Source organism: Leucopleurus acutus (assembly GCF_964270905.1).
Source record: "Leucopleurus acutus genome assembly, chromosome: 1".
Taxonomy (NCBI): Eukaryota; Metazoa; Chordata; class Mammalia; order Artiodactyla; family Delphinidae; genus Leucopleurus; species Leucopleurus acutus.
Window position 1 is genome coordinate 90,235,450 of NC_139142.1, and position 19,997 is coordinate 90,255,446.

The 19,997-nt window shown below is 35.5% G+C and overlaps 2 protein-coding genes across 3 annotated transcripts in view; one reads left to right on the forward strand and one right to left on the reverse strand.

Annotated features, from left to right (window-relative positions):
* Positions 1–560: 560 nt before the first annotated feature.
* SLC24A5 (solute carrier family 24 member 5) lies at positions 561–19,169 on the forward strand (the record flags this gene model as incomplete). Its single annotated transcript, XM_082848026.1, has 9 exons — positions 561–681; positions 1,370–1,549; positions 11,331–11,414; positions 11,503–11,606; positions 11,952–12,052; positions 13,736–14,019; positions 16,116–16,322; positions 18,253–18,354; positions 18,844–19,169. The coding sequence occupies 9 exons, from the start codon at positions 561–563 to the stop codon at positions 19,164–19,166; spliced, it is 1,506 nt and encodes a 501-aa protein (XP_082704152.1). The 3' UTR covers positions 19,167–19,169.
* MYEF2 (myelin expression factor 2) overlaps positions 19,169–19,997 on the reverse strand; it is a 31,995-nt gene continuing 31,166 nt past the window's right edge. Inside the window, exon 17 of one of the 2 annotated variants that reach the window (XM_082848038.1) lies at positions 19,169–19,894. In XM_082848038.1, coding sequence (XP_082704164.1) covers positions 19,731–19,894 — 164 coding nt within the window. In that variant the 3' untranslated portion in view covers positions 19,169–19,730. The remainder of the gene's footprint in view (positions 19,895–19,997) is intronic. The other variant, XM_082848039.1, reaches the window with a different exon arrangement.

The window sequence follows — 19,997 nt, forward strand, 5'->3', positions numbered from 1 at the left end:
CTAGTTCTTGAAGCTGCCCACTTCTCTCCATCCCCATTGCCACTGCTCCGGTTCAAGCCACCATTTCTCCACTAGGTTATTGCAGGAGTCTCCTAATTGGAGAGAGGACGAGAGGCCAAAACAGAAATATAAAAGGGTGACAGCCTAGCCGAAGAATGCATATACACGAGCTCCAGCAAATTCTAGAAGCAAGGGCTGGAGAGAGAGGTGGAAGCAGTTATAAACTCAGGTCCTTAAAAATCTAGAGAGTCAAAAGCAGAGCCAGTATGAAGACAATAAATAAAATCACTCTGTAAAGAGCAAGCCGCCTGGATCTGCCCTCAGGGACTGTGGGCCACAGGACTGTCTGCTTCCTCCCTACCTCCTCCAGCCTCTCTGGGGCTTAGCGCTCCTGATCAGAGTAGCTTGGCTGGCTCCAATCACCCTCCCTTGTCCACTGGCCTTGCTTTGATGTGCCCTGGGCAGGGCACTGGGCAGGAAGGAGACTCCTCACATGATCCAGCTTAATCCTCCTCTTCTCCCTTCCCAAGGCTGCACGTTGCAGAAAGACCGCTGCAGCAATGCAGACCAAAGGGGGCCCACGGTGGGCAAGAAGGGCCCTGCTCCTCGGCATCCTCTGGGCTACTGCACACTTGCCTCCCCCAGGTGCCTCCCTGCCCCAACGTCTTCCAAGGGCTACAGGTAGGTGGACGCTGGGGTCAGCTACCCCTGCTGCTGCTGCCACATATGGATAAACAGACAAAGAGAGGGAAATTCTTACTTGACTCACTTTTGCTTATGCTTCCTGCTGTATTTGCTCTGAGTTTTAGCATTTGGTAGGCTATCAAACACTTTTGATCCTTCGAATAAGTTCTCAAAGATAGCTCTGAAGTCATTCACAGACGTCATGAAGCAGGAGAGTCTTCAGTTTTTATTGTTGGAGACTTCATCATGGAAAAAGAAATCTTTCATCCTAGAAATTCTCTCTGCAACAGTGGATGATTCTTTGTGGGCCTTGGGCTTTGCGGACAACTTGGGCTCTGAAATGGGAAAATGAAATTGTACAGATATTAGGAATCTTTATCTTCAAAAAACAGTTTCTAATTGAGGAGGAAAAGGGGTTCAGAACTCCCTTTTATTAATGAAGCAGACAAGGAAGACTGATTTCGTTATTTCCTCTTTTTAATTCACCTGCTATCATTATCTTATTTCATTTAAAGCACCTCTTTCAGGTCCCAAAGACTAATTTTTTTTTTAAGGATCTACAATTACATCATATTCAAAAGTGATTTAATCCCACACTTCCTGTTTTTTTAAGGAATTTCTCTTTGTGGGCTTGGAATGTGTGACTTGAACATCCTTCAAATTTTCACCTCCTTTTCCTTACCAGGAAATAGCACCCAATGTGTTATGTCCCCATCTTCGGAGTTTCCTGAAGGGTTTTTCACAAAACAGGAGCGTGCAGATGGAGGCATCATAATCTACTTCCTAATTATCCTTTACATGTTCATGGCCATGTCTATTGTCTGTGATGAGTACTTCCTACCCTCCTTGGAAATCATCAGTGAATGTAAGTAGCTGGAAATCTTCTCTACAACTTTCCAGAACAGTAGTGCCACACACATATACAGCTGTCTTTGGAGTAGCTCTGCAGCAATCCTGTCCATCTCAACTGGCTGCAGAACACTGACTCCTGTGTCGTGGTGTCCTGTACCTTGAGGGACTGGCGTGAGTATGGTTTTTCTTGGTAGTTAATGTGCAGCAGAACATCTTTAAATGAGTACAGAGCAACTATTGTTATACTGCCTATCTCCAGAAACTTGCAGTTTGTCTATCGTACTGCCTAGCTGTTTGTTAGTAAGCTGTTCCACGTTTCATACACATGCACTTGGTACATACTCCTAATACACTGGACTTCTAACGCTTGCCATCAAATACTTCAAAAATTTTTTTCATTTTTACTCTAAAATCTCTGTAACTTTTTTAAAGGTAGATGATAAACAAATACCTTTAAGGACCACCCTCCTCCCTCTTCCTTTCCCAGCCTCCTACCAGTAAGGAAACTAATTCATGTTTATGAACCAATAAATAAATAAATAAGTCCTGCATTTTCTGTAAAGTGCCCTTCGGCATCAGGTAATTAAACATTAAGCTCAGTTACTGGTTTCTGGAAATAAGATCTGCCAAGCCCCTCAGTTCTACCCCTTCAATCATGTATATCGCCCAGAATTCTGAGCACAGACCTTACATTAGCACACTGGTCCCTAAAATCAGGATATCAGTGATGTTTTATGCCAAATAAGCGAAAGTGCCAGCGTTTCCAGTCTCTGTCTCCTGCTTAATTAGTTTAACTGGTTGAGCATGCTCACTTCAGGGAAGGTCAAAGTTAAGGGTTAGATTTCCCACTGCGTACTCCCAGGACTGCACAGAAATAGCATCCCCCCGCCACACACGCACACACACACACACACACACACACACACGCACACACACACACACACACACACACACACACACACACACACACACACACTGCTAGCATTTCTTCACAGGGAAAGAGCATGAATGTAAACTCTCCCTTCCTCCCTTTTCTCATGGTCCCATCCCCCACCCCTGCTGAAATACAAGTCATTTTCTCTCTTGTTCAGTGCAGTACAGCAGTATCCTTAGGACTTAAAACAGGATCTGGCAATAGCAGAGGCACTCAACACCTATTTCTCTAATGAAAAATAATTATAGAACAGGTCAGCGTAAGTTTATTATAATTATTATTTAACTTATACATATAGTTTCACATTGATACTACATTTGACATTGACATTGATAGTTTTCCTTAATAGAAATTAAATTACTTTAACATAATACTTTTACTTAGACTGATGAAATGCAAGCAGAATAGAAGAAAAAACAAATTCCTCTACATTTCTATCACCCAGAGACCCCCACAGTTATCATTTGGTGTATTTCCTTTCAGTCTTTTAGATCTTGCTACATATACAATTTGAGGTCGTTTCCTTTTCCTAAGATAATATTTGATCATGTACATTTCCCTATATTATTGAATACCCTTCAAAAACATGACTTTTCATGGCAGCACAATAGTTCCTGATTCTGGAAACGATTTGAGCACCTAACACTGGCTTTTATACATAATAAGCACCCAGTAGAAATTTATCACAATTTTTAAAATTATTAATCTTACTAGACATTTGAGTTTTAATTTTTTGTTCTAAATGATGTTATGCCCATACTTGTACCAAATCTTTGCAAACTTCTCTGATCATTTCCTGATAAAGATACAGAGCTATACATATTTTAAGCTTTATATTATACATTTCCAAAAGCATTTCACAAAGGGTGTGCCAACGAAAACCTCCACAATGTGTGGTAGCTTCCATTCCAGAAAACCATGAATAATACCTTTTTTAAAAATAATTCTTATTGGGATCATTTTAAATGTCTTTGTTAATTGCTTTCAAATGGAAGTTATTTTATAAAATTTGTATTTATCTTACTATTTGTGAGGTTGAAAATTTTATATGTGTATTAAAATTTCTGGTTTTTGCTTTTGTGTTTTTTGCCCATGTTCTAATACGGGAGTATTTGTCTTTTACTTACTGATTTCCAAGATTTTTTTTAATATAAGGGTATTAACTCTTTCTAATATAATTTTTATATGATATACTTTTTATGGTTTGTTTGGTTTTGTATTTTATGTGTTTATCACATTGAAGTGTACTTTTTAATTTTTTTTGAAGTGTACATATTTTTAAGTAAATTTACAAATATGTTCCTTATGACTCCCCTTTTGGTTTTATACCTAGAAATACCTTTTTATCCCTAGGTCAGAAAAATTGTCATCTTTTCTTCTACTTATAGTTTCTTTTTTTTAAACATTTATTTATTTATTTATATTTAATCTTTTTATTTCTTCCACCAAGAATTTGTTTTGCTATAGGATACAATGCTATTTTTTCCAAAAGTTGATCCATTTTCTATACTCTCAACTCTATACTCTATTCTAATGATCTATTTGTTCATGTTTGTGCCAGTACCACACTTCTCATTAGAAAAACTAAATCATATTAATTATATAAAATTAAGAAATTAAAAATTCAAGGTACCATATCCCCACTTAGAATCCTTCTCTTCCTGGAAAACAAACAAACAAAAAAAATCACTTTTTTTTTGCTTGTTTTTCGTCTTCACATTTCCAAACAATGACTTGACTGAAAGAATAAATCCATCAAGAATTTTTTAAATAAAAACCTGTCTTGGGAGTGGTAAATAAACAGATAACTTTCTAGCCCTGCAGAAGAAACTACTGCATTAAAATTTATATTGCTACTTCAAAATAATCTTCATTAAGCAACTTCATAAAATATCTATAATAATGATTTCCACCATGCCATTTGTGGAATTACTTTGGAACATCATCAGCAAACATTCATTTCTCAAGTGAATAGCTCTTTGCTCTGAAGTGTAACACAGTAGCTATTATGGATGTGTGATTGATGGATGCCCACATCACTGCCAAATCTTCAGCTGCTAAGAATTGACCCCGGTCTTCAGCATTGAAAATGCTGGCAATGAAATGAAATGGAAATAGTGCTAGCTGGATTCATTTTTTAAATGCCTCTAAATTAATTCTGTCGTTTCTCTTTCCAAGGTCTTAGTATGGTCTTGTCCAAATTAGGACATCAACAATAAAAAACAATTTCTCTGGAATTTCTTTACATCCACAGAAACTAACTTCAGAAAGTCTGCAAATGCTTTACATTTCCCCATAGTTCTTTGACAAGCTATAATAGTCCCATCCAACTAGTAAGTATTAATATAATCCTCTAAACAATTTACAGAGCATTCTACAATGTACTGGAATGCTATTAACTATTTATATACTTATTATAGTTATTTATCATAAAACAATTATAGAAGACCAAGCATGGTTCTAAATTAAACATATATGATTATATTTAGTATTCACAGAAACCCTATAAAGTAGGGACTATTAGATTGGTTTTACTAATGAAAAAACCGAGGCTGAGAGAATATATAATTTCTCAAGACTACACAGCCAGTACACAGGAGAGCCCTGGTTTCTCTAATGCCAAAACCCAAGAATGTTTTCAATTGCTGTGTGATATAATTTTACACGTCCTTGTTTGAGATTAGCTGCCATAATATGGTTGTTTCAGAAGAACTGTTCTTTCTGAACAATTTTAAAAGGTATTTTTCCTCCCAAGGGCACTGAAAATTTTGACCACAAAAATACATCAAATACTCATTGTAACTACAGAGGAAATATACTACAAAATAATGAGAATCCACCAAGTCACTTAAAAAAATCAGTTAAGAATTTTAGCAACCTACTGGGGGCTGTAAATTAATGTTATAAATGGTAACCTGCAATAATGAGACCCTGAGAACTGAGCATTTTGTCTACGATGTACACGAAATCATAGTGCAGTACTGTGGAACCAAACCATCATGTATAACGCAATGACTTTCTATGGAGTACATGTCTGAGTCCCAACCTAGGATACAATGGTTGAATTGGCACACCCCCGGCCCACCCCATCACCCCAGGAACCCCTCCTCCAATCACTAACAGTGGTTCATTTGGTTAGCACAAGGGTCCTCAGCAAGGTGAAGACTAGAAAAGGCTCAGGACTGGAGTCTCCATGCAGGGGATAAGTTAGAAGTGGTGGAGGGCAGAGCCTCTGGCTGACGCCCTGGCCAGGGCCAACTCAGGCAAGTGTAGCTGTCTCTGTCTGTAGCTATATATGCTGGTCTGTCAATTACCATTAGAACCACCACCACTTGAGGCTTTCAACAAGGATCTTTCCCTTTCTTGCTCAACTCATGACCATCAAAGTCACACAACCTCTCCTCCCCACCTCAAAACTGGAAAAGCAAGCACATACCCTGAGACATTTTGCTGTCATCTTAACTATGTAGAACCAATACAAGAAAATGTTGTTGCTATATATACCCCCTTCCTCTAATCCTATTTTCCCTTTTATCCATTTAAGTTCTAAAGGAAAAGAGACTAAAGATGATTCTTTGAACACATTTATATATAATATAAACTATATTAACTTGTAGCCCAAATAGTAGGACTATTACCTCTCATCTTATCTTTATAAGCAGTTCATTTTTAGAAACACGAAAGTTCAGTATAAAGTCAAAACAAATCCTTTTTATGTGTCGTTTTAACATGTAATGGGGATCTCCTAGAGTTATTTAACCACTGTTTAAATCACCTTTAACTTTTCCTAAGCTAACTAGAGAGAAACATGAGAACCCCTAGTGACTGGTCACTTGATATAGCCCAAAGTCCACAATGAGCTAGTTATGAAACTTTTCTTTTTAAATGTTACACTAATACGCTATTCAGTTAGTAGTTCTAATCCCTCCACCATGTTGATCCTTTGAAGTATAACATGTCTTAAGTGAAAATGATCTTAGTAAGGTTTTCAGAAACATACTTAAATAAAATATTTACTTTTTTATTAAAAAATTATTCTTATTCACTATGCTTTGAGCTAATATTTGCCCATGTTCTACTTTGTGTTTCAGAAATAGACAATAAGAAAGAAAGGCAAGTTTTAATTCCAGGTAGAATTAATTCTAAATTGATAAAATTGAAAGGGAGTGGAATAATTCTGCGAGTATGGCATTTGGATAGCCCACAGTTTCAGGGGATTGTTTGATTCTTAATCCTTATGAAATTTACAGAGGCAAAGCCTTTCCAAAGAACAAAGAATCTAAGAATAGCGCTTCCTCCCTGCCACACAGGCACTCATTCTCCTCTTAAGAGCATTTTCATCCTCTTTGTTTTTCTTCTCCCTCTGATCTAAACTAACCTAAATTTAAAATATAAATAAATACATTGTGGTCACCTTGGATTGCATCTAAATCTACCCCAGGTATATGGATCTAAATAAGTGCTAAGTGGTCTGGATATTACCAAGATGCTATTCAGGAGCAGGCAATGATGATGATGATGATAATAATAAAGCTATGTATTAATCTCTTCACTTACATGGGTAACAGAAAGAGCAGCTTTTTAAATTCAAAAAGGTCTAGCTGCCCATCCCATCTCTGCAACTACTACCTATGTGACTTTGGGCAAGTTATGGAGACAAAACTCAGGTAATTGTGAGCTTTGGAGATAAAATGTCTTACATATGCTTTATATGATAGACTTAGGGCAAGTGGAAATTAATTAATATTAAAACTGTTAGATTAGGCCATGGGGGAGTCTTTCTTTTTCAGTGGAATCAGGCCTTTCAAAACATTATACAGAGTTTCAGAATTTATTCCATTATAGCTCAGACAAAATATGAGATGATAACTCTAAAGTACTTCAAATGTTTTTATTTCCTGTTAAAAGCACCACAGAGATATACATGCAGTTGTACATTGAGGGGCTAGGCATTTATTTCAATGATGCTGACTTCACTCAAAACATTTCTAGAATATATTTGGAATTAGTATCAGAACCAATTTTGCAAATCATAAAAGACATTGGTTTGCTGTCATACTTCATGTTGAATAGAATTACTCAGCATGACTACCCACCCTAGTCACTAGAGTTGGGTCTGAATGACTTTTAATTGCTTCCAAAATTCAAATCCATTCACAAGGCATGAAAATTTGCTATCACTGAGGACTTTACAAAATTGTGCCAGAAGACACAAAATTGCTTATAGCCTTCTCTTGTAACTCTATTAAACGCACATTGTGAAAAGAACTGGAAATACATAAAGAACGGTAGCAGTGGTTAAAATACAATGTTAAAATTATAAATGATCCTCCCCATTGTTTTCTCCTCCATTTTCTGAATTTTCAGCAACAAAGGGGATTTTTATTTATAAAAGGAATTGATTTAACAGTAAGAAGCAGTACAGAGGCTTAAGGCATAGAATTCATATTTTATATTTTTTGTAAAAATTGATAATATAGAAGATACCTAAATATTGTGTAGTCCAACCCTCCATTTTACAGATGGCAAAATACAAGACTTGTCTGAATGACTTATCTAAAGTTTCACATCAAGGTAGTGGCAAGGCCAGAAGCCAGGTCTCCATTTTACTTTAAAACTCTTTCTACTATATTTCCAGAAGAGGATTTTCAAAAACCGTTACAAACTTTCCAACATGGTATCAGAGAAGAGAACATGCTTAAGAAAAAGTCTGATGAGTTCCAGTAATCAGTTCATTATCATAAAGTTGCACTTTATATAAACAATGTAATATCTAAACCTATAAAGAAAACTCACCTTGAACATTTCTACTATATCCTGAAGGAAATATGATTATTCCTTTAGAGTAATAGAGAGGGAAAAAAGTAATAGCTCTTGGGAAAGGGGGGAAACCAGAACAATTTATCTTTAATAATAAACTATAGCAGAGAGAAATGCTACCCAAGGGTCAGTGAAGACAAAGCCAGTCGATTCTAAAGTTCAAAGGTATAAACCATTTTATAAAATATGCTCAGAACCTTAAGATATAACTTGTTAAAATATCTTTGAAGTTTTACACATCCATCTGTACAGAACCTTTCTTTTCATAACTCAAATAGAGCCCAGTGAATAGCAACAAGCTTTATTGTTACTGCCTTTTGAGAGTGAAAGTGCTCAAAAGGGCCACCTATTTTCCTACCTTGTGACAGCCGGATGGGTCACTCTTTCTCTCTCAAGACTGAATTTGTCTAATGAAGCATTCTTCAGCCAGCATTAAATGAAGATTGGCCATTCAGCTGCCCTGAGTTTAGACAGTTACTTCAGCTGCCCTGAGTTTAGACAGTTACTTCAAGATAAAGCACTTTGTTCTTTTTCAGTTTCCTCCACATATTATCGAGCCCTGGTTTGATTTGAGAAGAGAATTCATGGTAATATCACTAAATTTATACATTCTCTGGAATATGCTGGAAAACGTCCAAATTATTCCTGACTCCCATTAGCTATTTTCCCCCTAGCAAGGAATGGAACCGTGGTAGTTATGTACCAGTGTCATGAGGCAGGAAAGAAAATGACTCAATTGTCCCCCATAATTGGCCTAAGTGCCATTCTTATATTATATTGAGTTTCTGTGATGAAACAGAAATAGCACTGGGTTTAGAAGCAACAGACTTGTGGTTTATGCCCTAATTCCTCACATTTAAGATCCTTGCTCTCCATGTAACTTTTAGTTACTTAACCTTCTGGACCTGTTTCTTTATCTGTAAAATGGAAATACCACCACTCACACCTGAGGATAGCTGAGATGATTAAATTATGTACATGATCGTGAACTGTATACCATGAATGTAAGATATTATTTACTTCATACATAAAATGAAAAAGTTAAGAACAGAACAATATGCTTCATCTTGTTCTATTTTAAGTTTCATGGCCAATTGGTCCTACTACATATCAGAGTTGTAGTAAGAGTATAAATACGATATACTATATATATACTACATATTTATTTGTAAAATTACTCTAACCAGTAAAAGAAATGCTATGAAATGTCACTTACATAAATTATTACTTCTCTCCCTTCATTAGTCACCACAAGTAGATGTTCATCAAGCAAGGTGACCAAAGGAAAATAGTAAGGAATAGGATAGAGAGCCTGGATTAGATAATTCCGACTATCCTGAGAGGATTTTTCACAATGGAGGCTTAACAGGTGGCCCAACAAGCTGGTTGGGCCTCTGAGACCAGATAATCTCATGGGGATAAAAAAGATGACTGCTGCTGGTATTACCAGCAAGCAATATTGTGGATGTCTTTCCAAGCACTTCCCATATTCTTCACAATAAAAGCCCAAGTCCTTGCTAGGATCCACAAGGCCTTACATGATCTAGCCACCTATTACCTTTGACCTCATCATCTACAGCTCTCCTTCACACACTTTATTCCAGACACGCCAGTCTTTTTCTGTTTCTTGAACACACAGGCTAGCTTCTACCTCAAATCCTTTGCACTCACTCCATCTGCCTAGAATACTCCTGGGTCTATGTGAGGTTAGCTCCCTCACTTTGAAGTCTTTGTTAAGTTACCATCTCAGTGAAGTCCTTTCTGGTTACCCAATCTAAAATTACAATCTTTCCTCCATGACCTTTTATATCCCCCCACCCTGCTTTTGCTCCTAACATAATACATAGTTTTCTTATCCTGTCTGTTCTCACTATAATTAAATTCCAGAAGATGAGAAACATTTGTCTGTTTTGTTGCTGCCACATTCCTAGCACATAAAAAAAGCATCTGGCATACTAGGTAGTCAATAGATAAATAACAAATAAATGAACAATAGTCAGGTGTTCCACTTATCTACGGCTGCTTAACAAATCACCCCAAAACTATTAGCTTAAAAGAACAATCATTTCATACCTCTCACAGCTTTGGGCGTTTACTGGCCTCAGCTGAGTGGTTCTTGCTTGAGGTCTCTCATGCAGTTATAGTAAGAAGAGAGGACTAGAATTATCTGAAAACTCCCTCCTTCACATGTCTGGTGCCTGGGATGGGAAGATTCAAAACTGGGGGGCTGCACCAGCCGGGGTTCCTCAGGGATCTCTATTTCTATGTGGGCTCTTCACAAGGTCTTTCCAGTATGGTAGCCAGGGTTTTTATGCAATCACTTAGGGCTCTGAAGCAAATGTTCCTAGAGAGAAAACCATGAGAAAGTTTTGTCACCTTTTATGCCCTAGTTTCAGAAATATCACGGCTCTGCCATACTGTTAGTCAAAGCAGTCACAAAGGCTCATCTAGGCTCAGATGACGTAAACATAAACTCCACCCTGTTTTTTGTTTTGTTTTGGTTTTTTGATAGGGAATGGAGAAGTTCTGGAAAATCATGTGGGCAGAAATATCGTAGCTATTTTTGTTTTGTTGTCACACCGCCAACAACAAAAAGAATCAGTAATGTCAAAGGTAGATGTCTCAGCAGAGAAGTAGAACCTGATGTGGACCTGAGAGTGAGCGACAGGTAACGGTCCCCACAGGCAAGAATAAGGAAATACTGACCACAGGTGAACGGGACTCAACAAAGCACACCAGAGTTTGAGAGTCTGGAAAGACTGAGTGTCAAATATCAGTAGATATAGCAAACAATAAACATCAACAAAGGATTGCTATCAAAGCCTTGGAAACCTGAGTTTTAGTTCTAACTTTGACACTAACTTTCTGACCAAGGGTAAATAATGCCTAGCACGCTGCCTCTATTGGCTATTTTCCAGCTAAAGTTAATATTAGTGATTTTCTGTGAAGGTGTAGCTTTGATATATGTATCTATTTAGTTATAAAGACATACTTTCATTTGTCACTTTACCAGGCATAACATAATCTCGTTTGTCTTCAGCCTTTGGATTGTCCCAGAATGTTGCAGGTGCAACTTTTATGGCAGCCGGTAGTTCAGCTCCTGAATTGGTTACTGCTTTCCTAGGTAAATATTGCTCCTTATATTTTTTCTTACTCCATGTGATTTGATCTTCTCCAAGTCAATACTAACTGAGCTACGATCTTGCTTATAGGTGTATTTATCACAGAGGGCGATATTGGCATTAGCACCATTCTTGGATCTGCAATTTATAATCTCCTTGGCATCTGTGCAGCCTGTGGCTTACTATCTAACGTGGTATGTAAAACAACTTTATTCAACAAAATTTATTGCCTTGACAAATTATAAGAACCGTTCACAGTCTAGAACAAACAAGGCACTAGTAATGCGTTCAATTAAATTTATTAATCGGTAGAAAAACAACATGTATTCAATTTTAAGTTAACCCACAAATACCTCTTGGTCAAATTTATGAAAATCAGACTAGGTTTAGAAACACAATTTTTCTTAAAATTCCTTTCTCTATGCAATATGCAAAAGGCAACAATATTTAGCTACAAATATACAAACAATTTTATTATTGCACTAAGCAAGTACTTGAAGAAGTAACAGTGTAATGGAAAACATTAATTATTTTTATAGGTTTCAACGCTATCATGTTGGCCCCTATTCAGAGACTGTGCAGCATACATGATTAGTGTAGCAGCAGTTCTTGCCATAATATTTGACAACCAAGTTTACTGGTAAGCTTGAATAATCATTATTCTTAATGTAAAACAGTTACAGAGAGGATTTTTATAAAATTCTGATGGTTTAGTAACATTTCTTTTTTTTTCAAAAATGTTATTTCAAGCACTTCTCAATTATCCGCCACTTCCGTACATTTTCCCTGTAGGTCTCTGAGCTAACCCCCTCACCACCATTGCTAGTTGGGTTCTTCTCCCTTCTTTGCAATTCTTTAGTCAAGTCAGTCTTTTTTCTATCTAACCACTGGATATTACCACCCTTCGTTCTCTCCACTGACTTTCTGTTGAGAAGATCTCCCAACTTTTGTTGTCTGTTAAAGCCCTAACAGGTGGCTTCTTCATCTATTGGGTGGTTTACCTTGCTTCCGTTAAAAGTGACCATGGTCACAAGATTGGAGAAGATGACAAAGGAAGTAAAAGTTCCTTTAAATTCCTCCAACTTTCTCCCTGATGTTCATTTAGTAAGAGGAACTATAGCCTTCTTCCTCTAAAAATCAAAAACGTTTAGGTTTCAATATTCAAACCTGTTTGCTTTATAATCTCCCCATGCCTTGCTGTCCCAAGAAAATGAAAAAGGGGGTGACTTAGTGAACAGATAGTAATCGTTTCAGCTAACGAGTAGGTGTTTATCACTACACTAGGAATCTTAACGGATAAAGAAATGTAAAACACAGCCATACGGATTGTACATTGCCCAATGCCAGAGATCACCAGAAAAACAGAAAACACTGTAAACGGCACCCCTCTGGAATACTACAATTTGGCAGTGCTGCATCAATACCTGCTATCAAAACACTTTAAACCTCGCAGGGAGCAAATTTTTTAAATGAATCATCCTGAAATCTAGCCTGTCTCCCAAGGAAAGACTGTTGGTTACAATGGGGATGCTTCTGGGACTTAGCAGTTGTCTGTAAGGGGACAATGACTGTGAGAGCATCCAAGCTAATGCTCCCCCCCATTAGGGAAATCAAGAACTCCGTGCTTTCAAGCTGTAGCAGAGACTCAATGGCTATAAAATAAAAGGTAAATGCAAGGTTCAAATGTGATGGTATTAGCTAATGAAAATCCTTTAAACAGCAAGCCAGAGTACAGGAAAACGGTTCTCAGTGCCTTAGGTATAATTTTATTTTTGAGAACATCCTTGCTTTCTTGTGAATGCAAGCCAAACTCATTTACATTAAAATCTTCGAAAAATCTCTGTATAGCAAACTGAAAGGCTCCAGCCAAAGTCTAATATATTCTGAATATTTTACACAAAATTCCTATACAATTGAAATGAACAGATACTATATGTTCTTATAATTATTATATTCTTCCAATGACCTGAGGTGGAGAATGCCCATCACTATTCATTAGTTTCACTTTTACTTTGAAAGTCTATAATTACTATTATGTTTAAAGAACTTTTTATGCCTGCCATTAGGAAGGATTCTACAAATTAAGACAATGAATTTATAATCTTTGTTTTTGAAATACAGAAAGGACAGTGTCAAGCTTTCAATACATTTTTATTAATGCTGTAACCAAAGGTGGACACATCTGCAAAACCAAAATATATGTAGAACATTTCTGTTCTATTGCTGCATTAGAAAATTAAGCAGATACTGCCCCAAAGCTACTAACTCTAAAATAACTTTCACATTTTTAATTGAAAAACACACAAATTTCTCTAATTTATAGGTATGAAGGAACTTCACTGCTTTTGATATACGGATTGTATGTTTTGGTGCTGTGTTTTGACATTAAAATTAACCAATATATTATAAAGAAATGCAGTCCTTGCTGCACCTGCCTTGCCAAAGCAATGGAAGAGAGAAGTGAACAACAGCCACTGATGGGATGGGAAGATGAGGATCAACCTTTCATCCGTAGGCAATCAAGAACTGACAGTGGAGTATTTCATGAAGATTCTGGCTACTCCCAGCTTTCTATAAGTTTACATGGTCTTAGTCAGGTTTCTGAAGGTAATAACCACATCCTGGCCACTATTAAGTCTATTCACTAGCAAAACTTAATTTCATTTCAATTCATTAAGTACTATATACTTACTATGTAAAAAACACTAAGGGGATTAAGGGATGATCAAGAGGCAGACCTATCCCTAAAGAAGCTTCCAATACTACAGGGGGGGAAAAAAAACCCAAATAGCTAAAATGTGAACACTGTAAAGAGAAACAAATAACGCATAACTGTGGTTCCTAAACGGGACAGATGGTATAAAATTTGATGAGGATGGTTAGATAAGAAAGATTATCACGGAGAAGGGAGCATTAAAACTAAGCCTTGTAGAATAGTAAGATTTTAACTAACAACCTGATTTATGAATAATAAGTAACAGCTATTGAAGTCTAGACTTCAATAGCTGTTACTTATTAGTCATAAGTAAATGATGCAGAGATAAGAGTAAAGAGTATTCCATGGACTGACAAGGAAATAACATGAGCAAAAGGCCTGCTCAAGTACTAACATAACTGGAGCACTGCATGTGCAGAATGGAAGCAGAAGAAAGGTGGATAGAAAGGAAGAGGATACAGTCTTAAATGCTAAATTAAGAGTGTTTGCAGGTTTGTGAGCAGAGAAATTATCAGAACTGAAATATGGGATAAAAGACATGGAGGTCTTTAAGAGGCTACAAAACCAACTGATGTGTTTAACAGATGTCTAGACAAAGTGAAGGCAGGGGGGATACAAGAGAACAGATGTGAGACATTGCAAAGGGAGCATCACCAAGACCAGGCCACTGAAGGGCTACTTGGGAGCAGAGATAATTCTGAGGCTTTTGATCATGACTGATTAAGAAGATGAGAACACCACTTACAAAAACTAGGAATTAAGGAAGAAAAGCTGGTGTGGGAAAAAAGAAAGTAGGAAGGAAACAGTTGAATTTTAAACATGTCATTTGAAGAAGTAGCAAAACACTTAAATAAATATACTTAGTAGGAAGTCGAATTCAGCTATGGCCAGAAATACAAATTTGGTGGTTATTTTTTTTATAAAGTGGTTGTAAGAAACAGATTCTAAATTTTATTTAGTAGACAGGGAACTTATTCTAATTTATTACCTTAAAAAGTTAAAGTATGACTTTTCCCCTTCTTACAAAAATTATAGTTTCTAGTCTTTCAGGCGCAAGAGGTACACACGTCTAAGTTAAATTTTGTAACAAGAAACTCAAAACAACCAGTCCAAACATTTTTTATTACACTAAAATTATATCTGTTACTTTCTGGCCCATTGGCTGAGGCTTGGCAAAAAATTTTTTATGAGTTATTTTACTAGCATTCGTTGTAATGTGACCTAATATGGGTATAGTATTTTATAAATGCCATACAAATTTTAAACAATTTTAAAGTGAATTCCTTTTTATTGAATATATTATTGTCTTCCACTAAGTATTGAATTTAAAAAACACACTCAAGTCTTATAAGTTACATTGTAGATTCTATACTAGTGCCTATTTTCTTAAGGTTCTTTCTAAGAATTGTGGTCAATTCTGTGTTTGGTAAATTAATCAAAGAAAATAATGAAACAAGTCCCCTAAAGACACTTACAATGAGAATTAGAAATATTCAACTTAATAAAAAGATTATGCTATAATTATCTTATACTCCCTAAATATACATTATGTGATACATAGGGCAGGCTGGAGGTACCATCAATATTGGGAAATGGAAACAACGGGGATAGCTAAGGTAAGACAGCCAGTTAATCCCATAAGCAAAAGTTACTAAAGACCATCCACACTGTAGAAAACATCAAGAGATGTTGAACTGACACTTCATAAACATTATGTCTCTAACATACTTAGTGAATGATCCAAGACATTTTGATGGATTTAAGGCCCCAAATCAAGAAACGCTGAGTATCACATTTTACACCGTCAGCCCTGAAGTCTCAATTAGTTTCTTTGCCAGCAATATCAGTAATGAGGTATTCGAATGTTTTAAATAGCCTCTTAAAAACTGATACAGCTAATTTATTTCAATACAGCTCTCTAAATGAACATTTCTAACTTAATTGGCCACTTGAGAAAACTCAAAATCGTTTCATTTTTCCTTAACAGATCCACCAAGTGTTTTCAATATGCCTGAAGCAGACTTGAAAAGAATTTTTTGGGTACTATCCCTTCCCATTATTATACTACTTTTTCTAACCACACCAGATTGTAGAAGAAAGTTTTGGAAAAATTACTTTGTGATAACCTTTTTCATGTCAGCACTGTGGATATCTGCATTTACATATATCCTGGTTTGGATGGTCACAATAACTGGTATGTATCTTAAGCATAAGAGCACAATTTAAAAATAAAATAATCAGTTTTATATAAGAACAAAGCATATATTCACTAAGTGTAGTCTAGTTAAAGAGCAAATTTTTTTTCAGTAAAGACTAAAGATTAGTGCTATTTACAGAAAGATTAAATATTAATACACCAACAAGCTCATTCAGGTTTTGTGAGTTGTATATCACATGTCAACTATATTCTCACTGTTATATACAGCCCAGGGGTACAAGTCAAAGGAATGTACATGTTATAAATGAAATCAAATTCACAGAATGTCTTTCTATTATGCTAATAATTAAATCACATTGCATGGGTGCACAATATAGTCTTTATATTGAATTCCATTCCATAATAAAAAATATAGCAAGGTGCCAGTGTTTTGAGAAAACGATGGGTACTCACTGTTTAACTGGATTACATTTTATTTTGCTTTTTAATATGGGAATATAAACGTAGTATGAAATGAATAAAAAGGGTACAAAATAAAGTTTCATTTTAGGTTTCTACTACCTTCATGATTAAGATTTAACTATTACTGCTTGGTCATAAGTAGCTCTAGTCCCACAGAACTCCTAGTCCAGAAGGAAAAACTGAATATAAACAATGAACAAAAAAATCAGGAATTTCTCCCAGAAAGGTTAAGCTGAATGGACTTATATCATAGGTGAGCAAACCACCACCTGTGTGCCCAAATCACTGAGTCTCCTTTTGAGAGTTAAGTTTTACTGGACACAGTCATGCCCATCAATTTATATATTACCTATGGATGCTTTCACATTACACTGGCAGAGCTGAATAACTGCAACGGAGATCATATAGCCTGCAAAGCCTAAAATAATTACTATCTCACCCTTTCGAAAAAAATTTGCTGACCTCTGACTTTTCTCAAATTAATATATGACTTAGAATAGTATGCTATTCTATTTCTTTTTCTTTTACTTTTTTTTAAGAGTAAGATGAAAAAGTCCAATAGCTTGCATATTAAAACTCTAAATTTTCTCAGACAGATCACATTTGACATTAGGAAAGCAAGAAAAGAACAAAATGAAGTACTAGATCATAGAACAGTCCCCAAGATGATAAATATTACTGTTATTTATGTACATATGAACTCTGGCAAACCAGTAACAAAATTAACAACCAATTACAATTCCAGTATCAATATATAAGCATGCAATAAATATGCTACTTGAAGTTCTTCTAATTAACATTTTAAGAAAAAAAAATTCTAAAGTAAGTTTTCAATTACAATATTAAGAGCAGTTACAATTACTTTTTTTTTTAAACTTCCCTCTAGTTCTGTTTCCCAAAATGAATACATTTATGAAAAATGTTGAACTGACATCAGACTTAACACAAGTATTAAACTGGGACCATAAAGTTAGAAAGACTCAAGCCGAATCCTATTCTGTTTTCCTCAGATTTATGATTTCCCAAAGAAAACACTAAACTAAGGTCTGTCACTAAAGTAGGAATTTAAAAACGCATACCATGTTAACACATGTACAGCTTAAAAACAGCTACAAATAATTTGCTTAAATCTGACCTCTTTAGCAAATGTTTTTAAAAGAGAAAAGAGAAAATGACCAATCTCGTTAGCATATTTTAAGCAACAGCCTTGACAACAGTGGACAGCCAAAACTTCTGTAAGCATACCAGGCAAGGAAATTACTCCTTGGTAGAATTTTGTGTATTAAATATCGATATCTGTCATTAAAAATCTGTGCTACCTGGGTTACCAATTCACCAATATTATTCAAATATTTTGGTAGCTAAAATCTAAGTAAATACATATTGGTTCTCAAATCTAAATATGCCTATTTTCTTTTTCAGGAAAGAAATATCTGAAATATCTGCAGAGAACAGTTAGCGAATCTATAAGATTTGTAACTTGTAATATCTATGTTTATTTCAGGGGAAACATTAGAAATTCCAGATACAGTAATGGGCCTTACTTTATTAGCAGCAGGAACAAGCATACCAGACACGATTGCAAGTGTGTTGGTTGCAAGAAAAGGTAAGAAGTAGGTCCCTCAAGCTGCAGTGCCCTTCTTAAAAGCCTGGCTGAAATACACTGAGCAAAGGTAACTTTAAAATATTTATTTCCTCAGTAACATACTTTGAAGAAAAAAAAAGGAGTGACTCAGAGGAAGGATTTACTATTTAATAGCAGATTAATTTCACTAAATCTAATCGCCCAAGTAATATTCATCTGAAATGTGCATTAAATCATAACCATGTTAGAATGAAAAGCAACAAGTAATCTACATACCTTATTGAAAAATGGTTTAATAAATAAAGATAATTATTATTAGATAAATAAATGTTAAGACTTTAAATACTAACCCCCCAAAATTTAAAAATACAAATTCATTAAGACTTTTCCTCTAATACAACAATTTTCCAAAACAAACAGAGAAAGTATCCAGTGTTTTTTCTTATGAAGCTTATTAATAAAATACAGTATTGGTGTGCATATTTTAACAACATGCTTTTTTTTTTACAGGCAAAGGAGATATGGCTATGTCTAACATCGTGGGATCCAATGTGTTCGATATGTTGTGCCTAGGAGTTCCATGGTTTATTAAAACTGCATTTATAAATGCATCTGCTCCTGTAGAAGTGAACAGTAGAGGACTAACTTACATAACCATCTTTCTCAACATTTCAATTATTTTTCTTCTCTTAGCAGTTCACCTTAATGGCTGGAAACTAGACAGAAAGTTGGGACTAGTCTGCCTATTATTATACTTGGGGCTTGCAACATTATCAGTTCTGTATGAACTTGGAATTATTGGAAATAATAAAATAAGGGGCTGTGGTGGTTAATGTTATGTGGAAAATGTGAATGATGGGGAAGGGCAGAGAAGGAAAACTCCATTTCTCCATTTAAGTCAAATAAAAAATATTCTGAACTTTAGAATCTAAAACTTACTTACAGTAATTCTTTATCACCAAGAAAAATTTAAAACCAACCAAAATCATATCCTAATTTGTCTGAGCCCTTTCTTTTCAAGGACAATTACATATATTAAACAGAAGTTTTGAAAAAACCATCTATGTTTTACCTTACAATAAGTTGATAAAAGCTGGGGACACTTGAACAAACAAATCCCACTATGCAGAACTGAAAATAACAAGAAAATGGCTTATTTCATTAAAAATAGTATAACCATTCATTTAAACTGAATGACCAGACTTGCTGTCTTTAAAAATCCAAACTTGAGATTAACAAAAATCACAGTATATTAACACTATACTGTTAAAAGCTGGTGGGAGTTTTAAAAGTTCATCTTTACAACTTTTGTAAGCATACAGTATTACTTAAAAAAATGACTTTTACTAGGAGATTCAGCAAAACAGATGTAAGAATGTTCCAACCGTGGTTTCAAATTATGCATTACGATCCAAGCGAACATCAATTTCTCTGCCACTGATTTTTATGCCATTCATTATTCTGCAGGCTTTTTCAGCTGATTCTGGGGAGTCAAATCTGACCGTTCCACAGCCTTTTGACTTTCCATTCTCCATTTTTATTTCTGCAAACATTACATGACCTATAAAATAAAAATTATAGAATTACTAGTCTGTTTAAACAGGTTCCATTTCACTACACAGGTTTGAAATTTCTCGTAGCCAATGAAATGATAACTTGGCTAA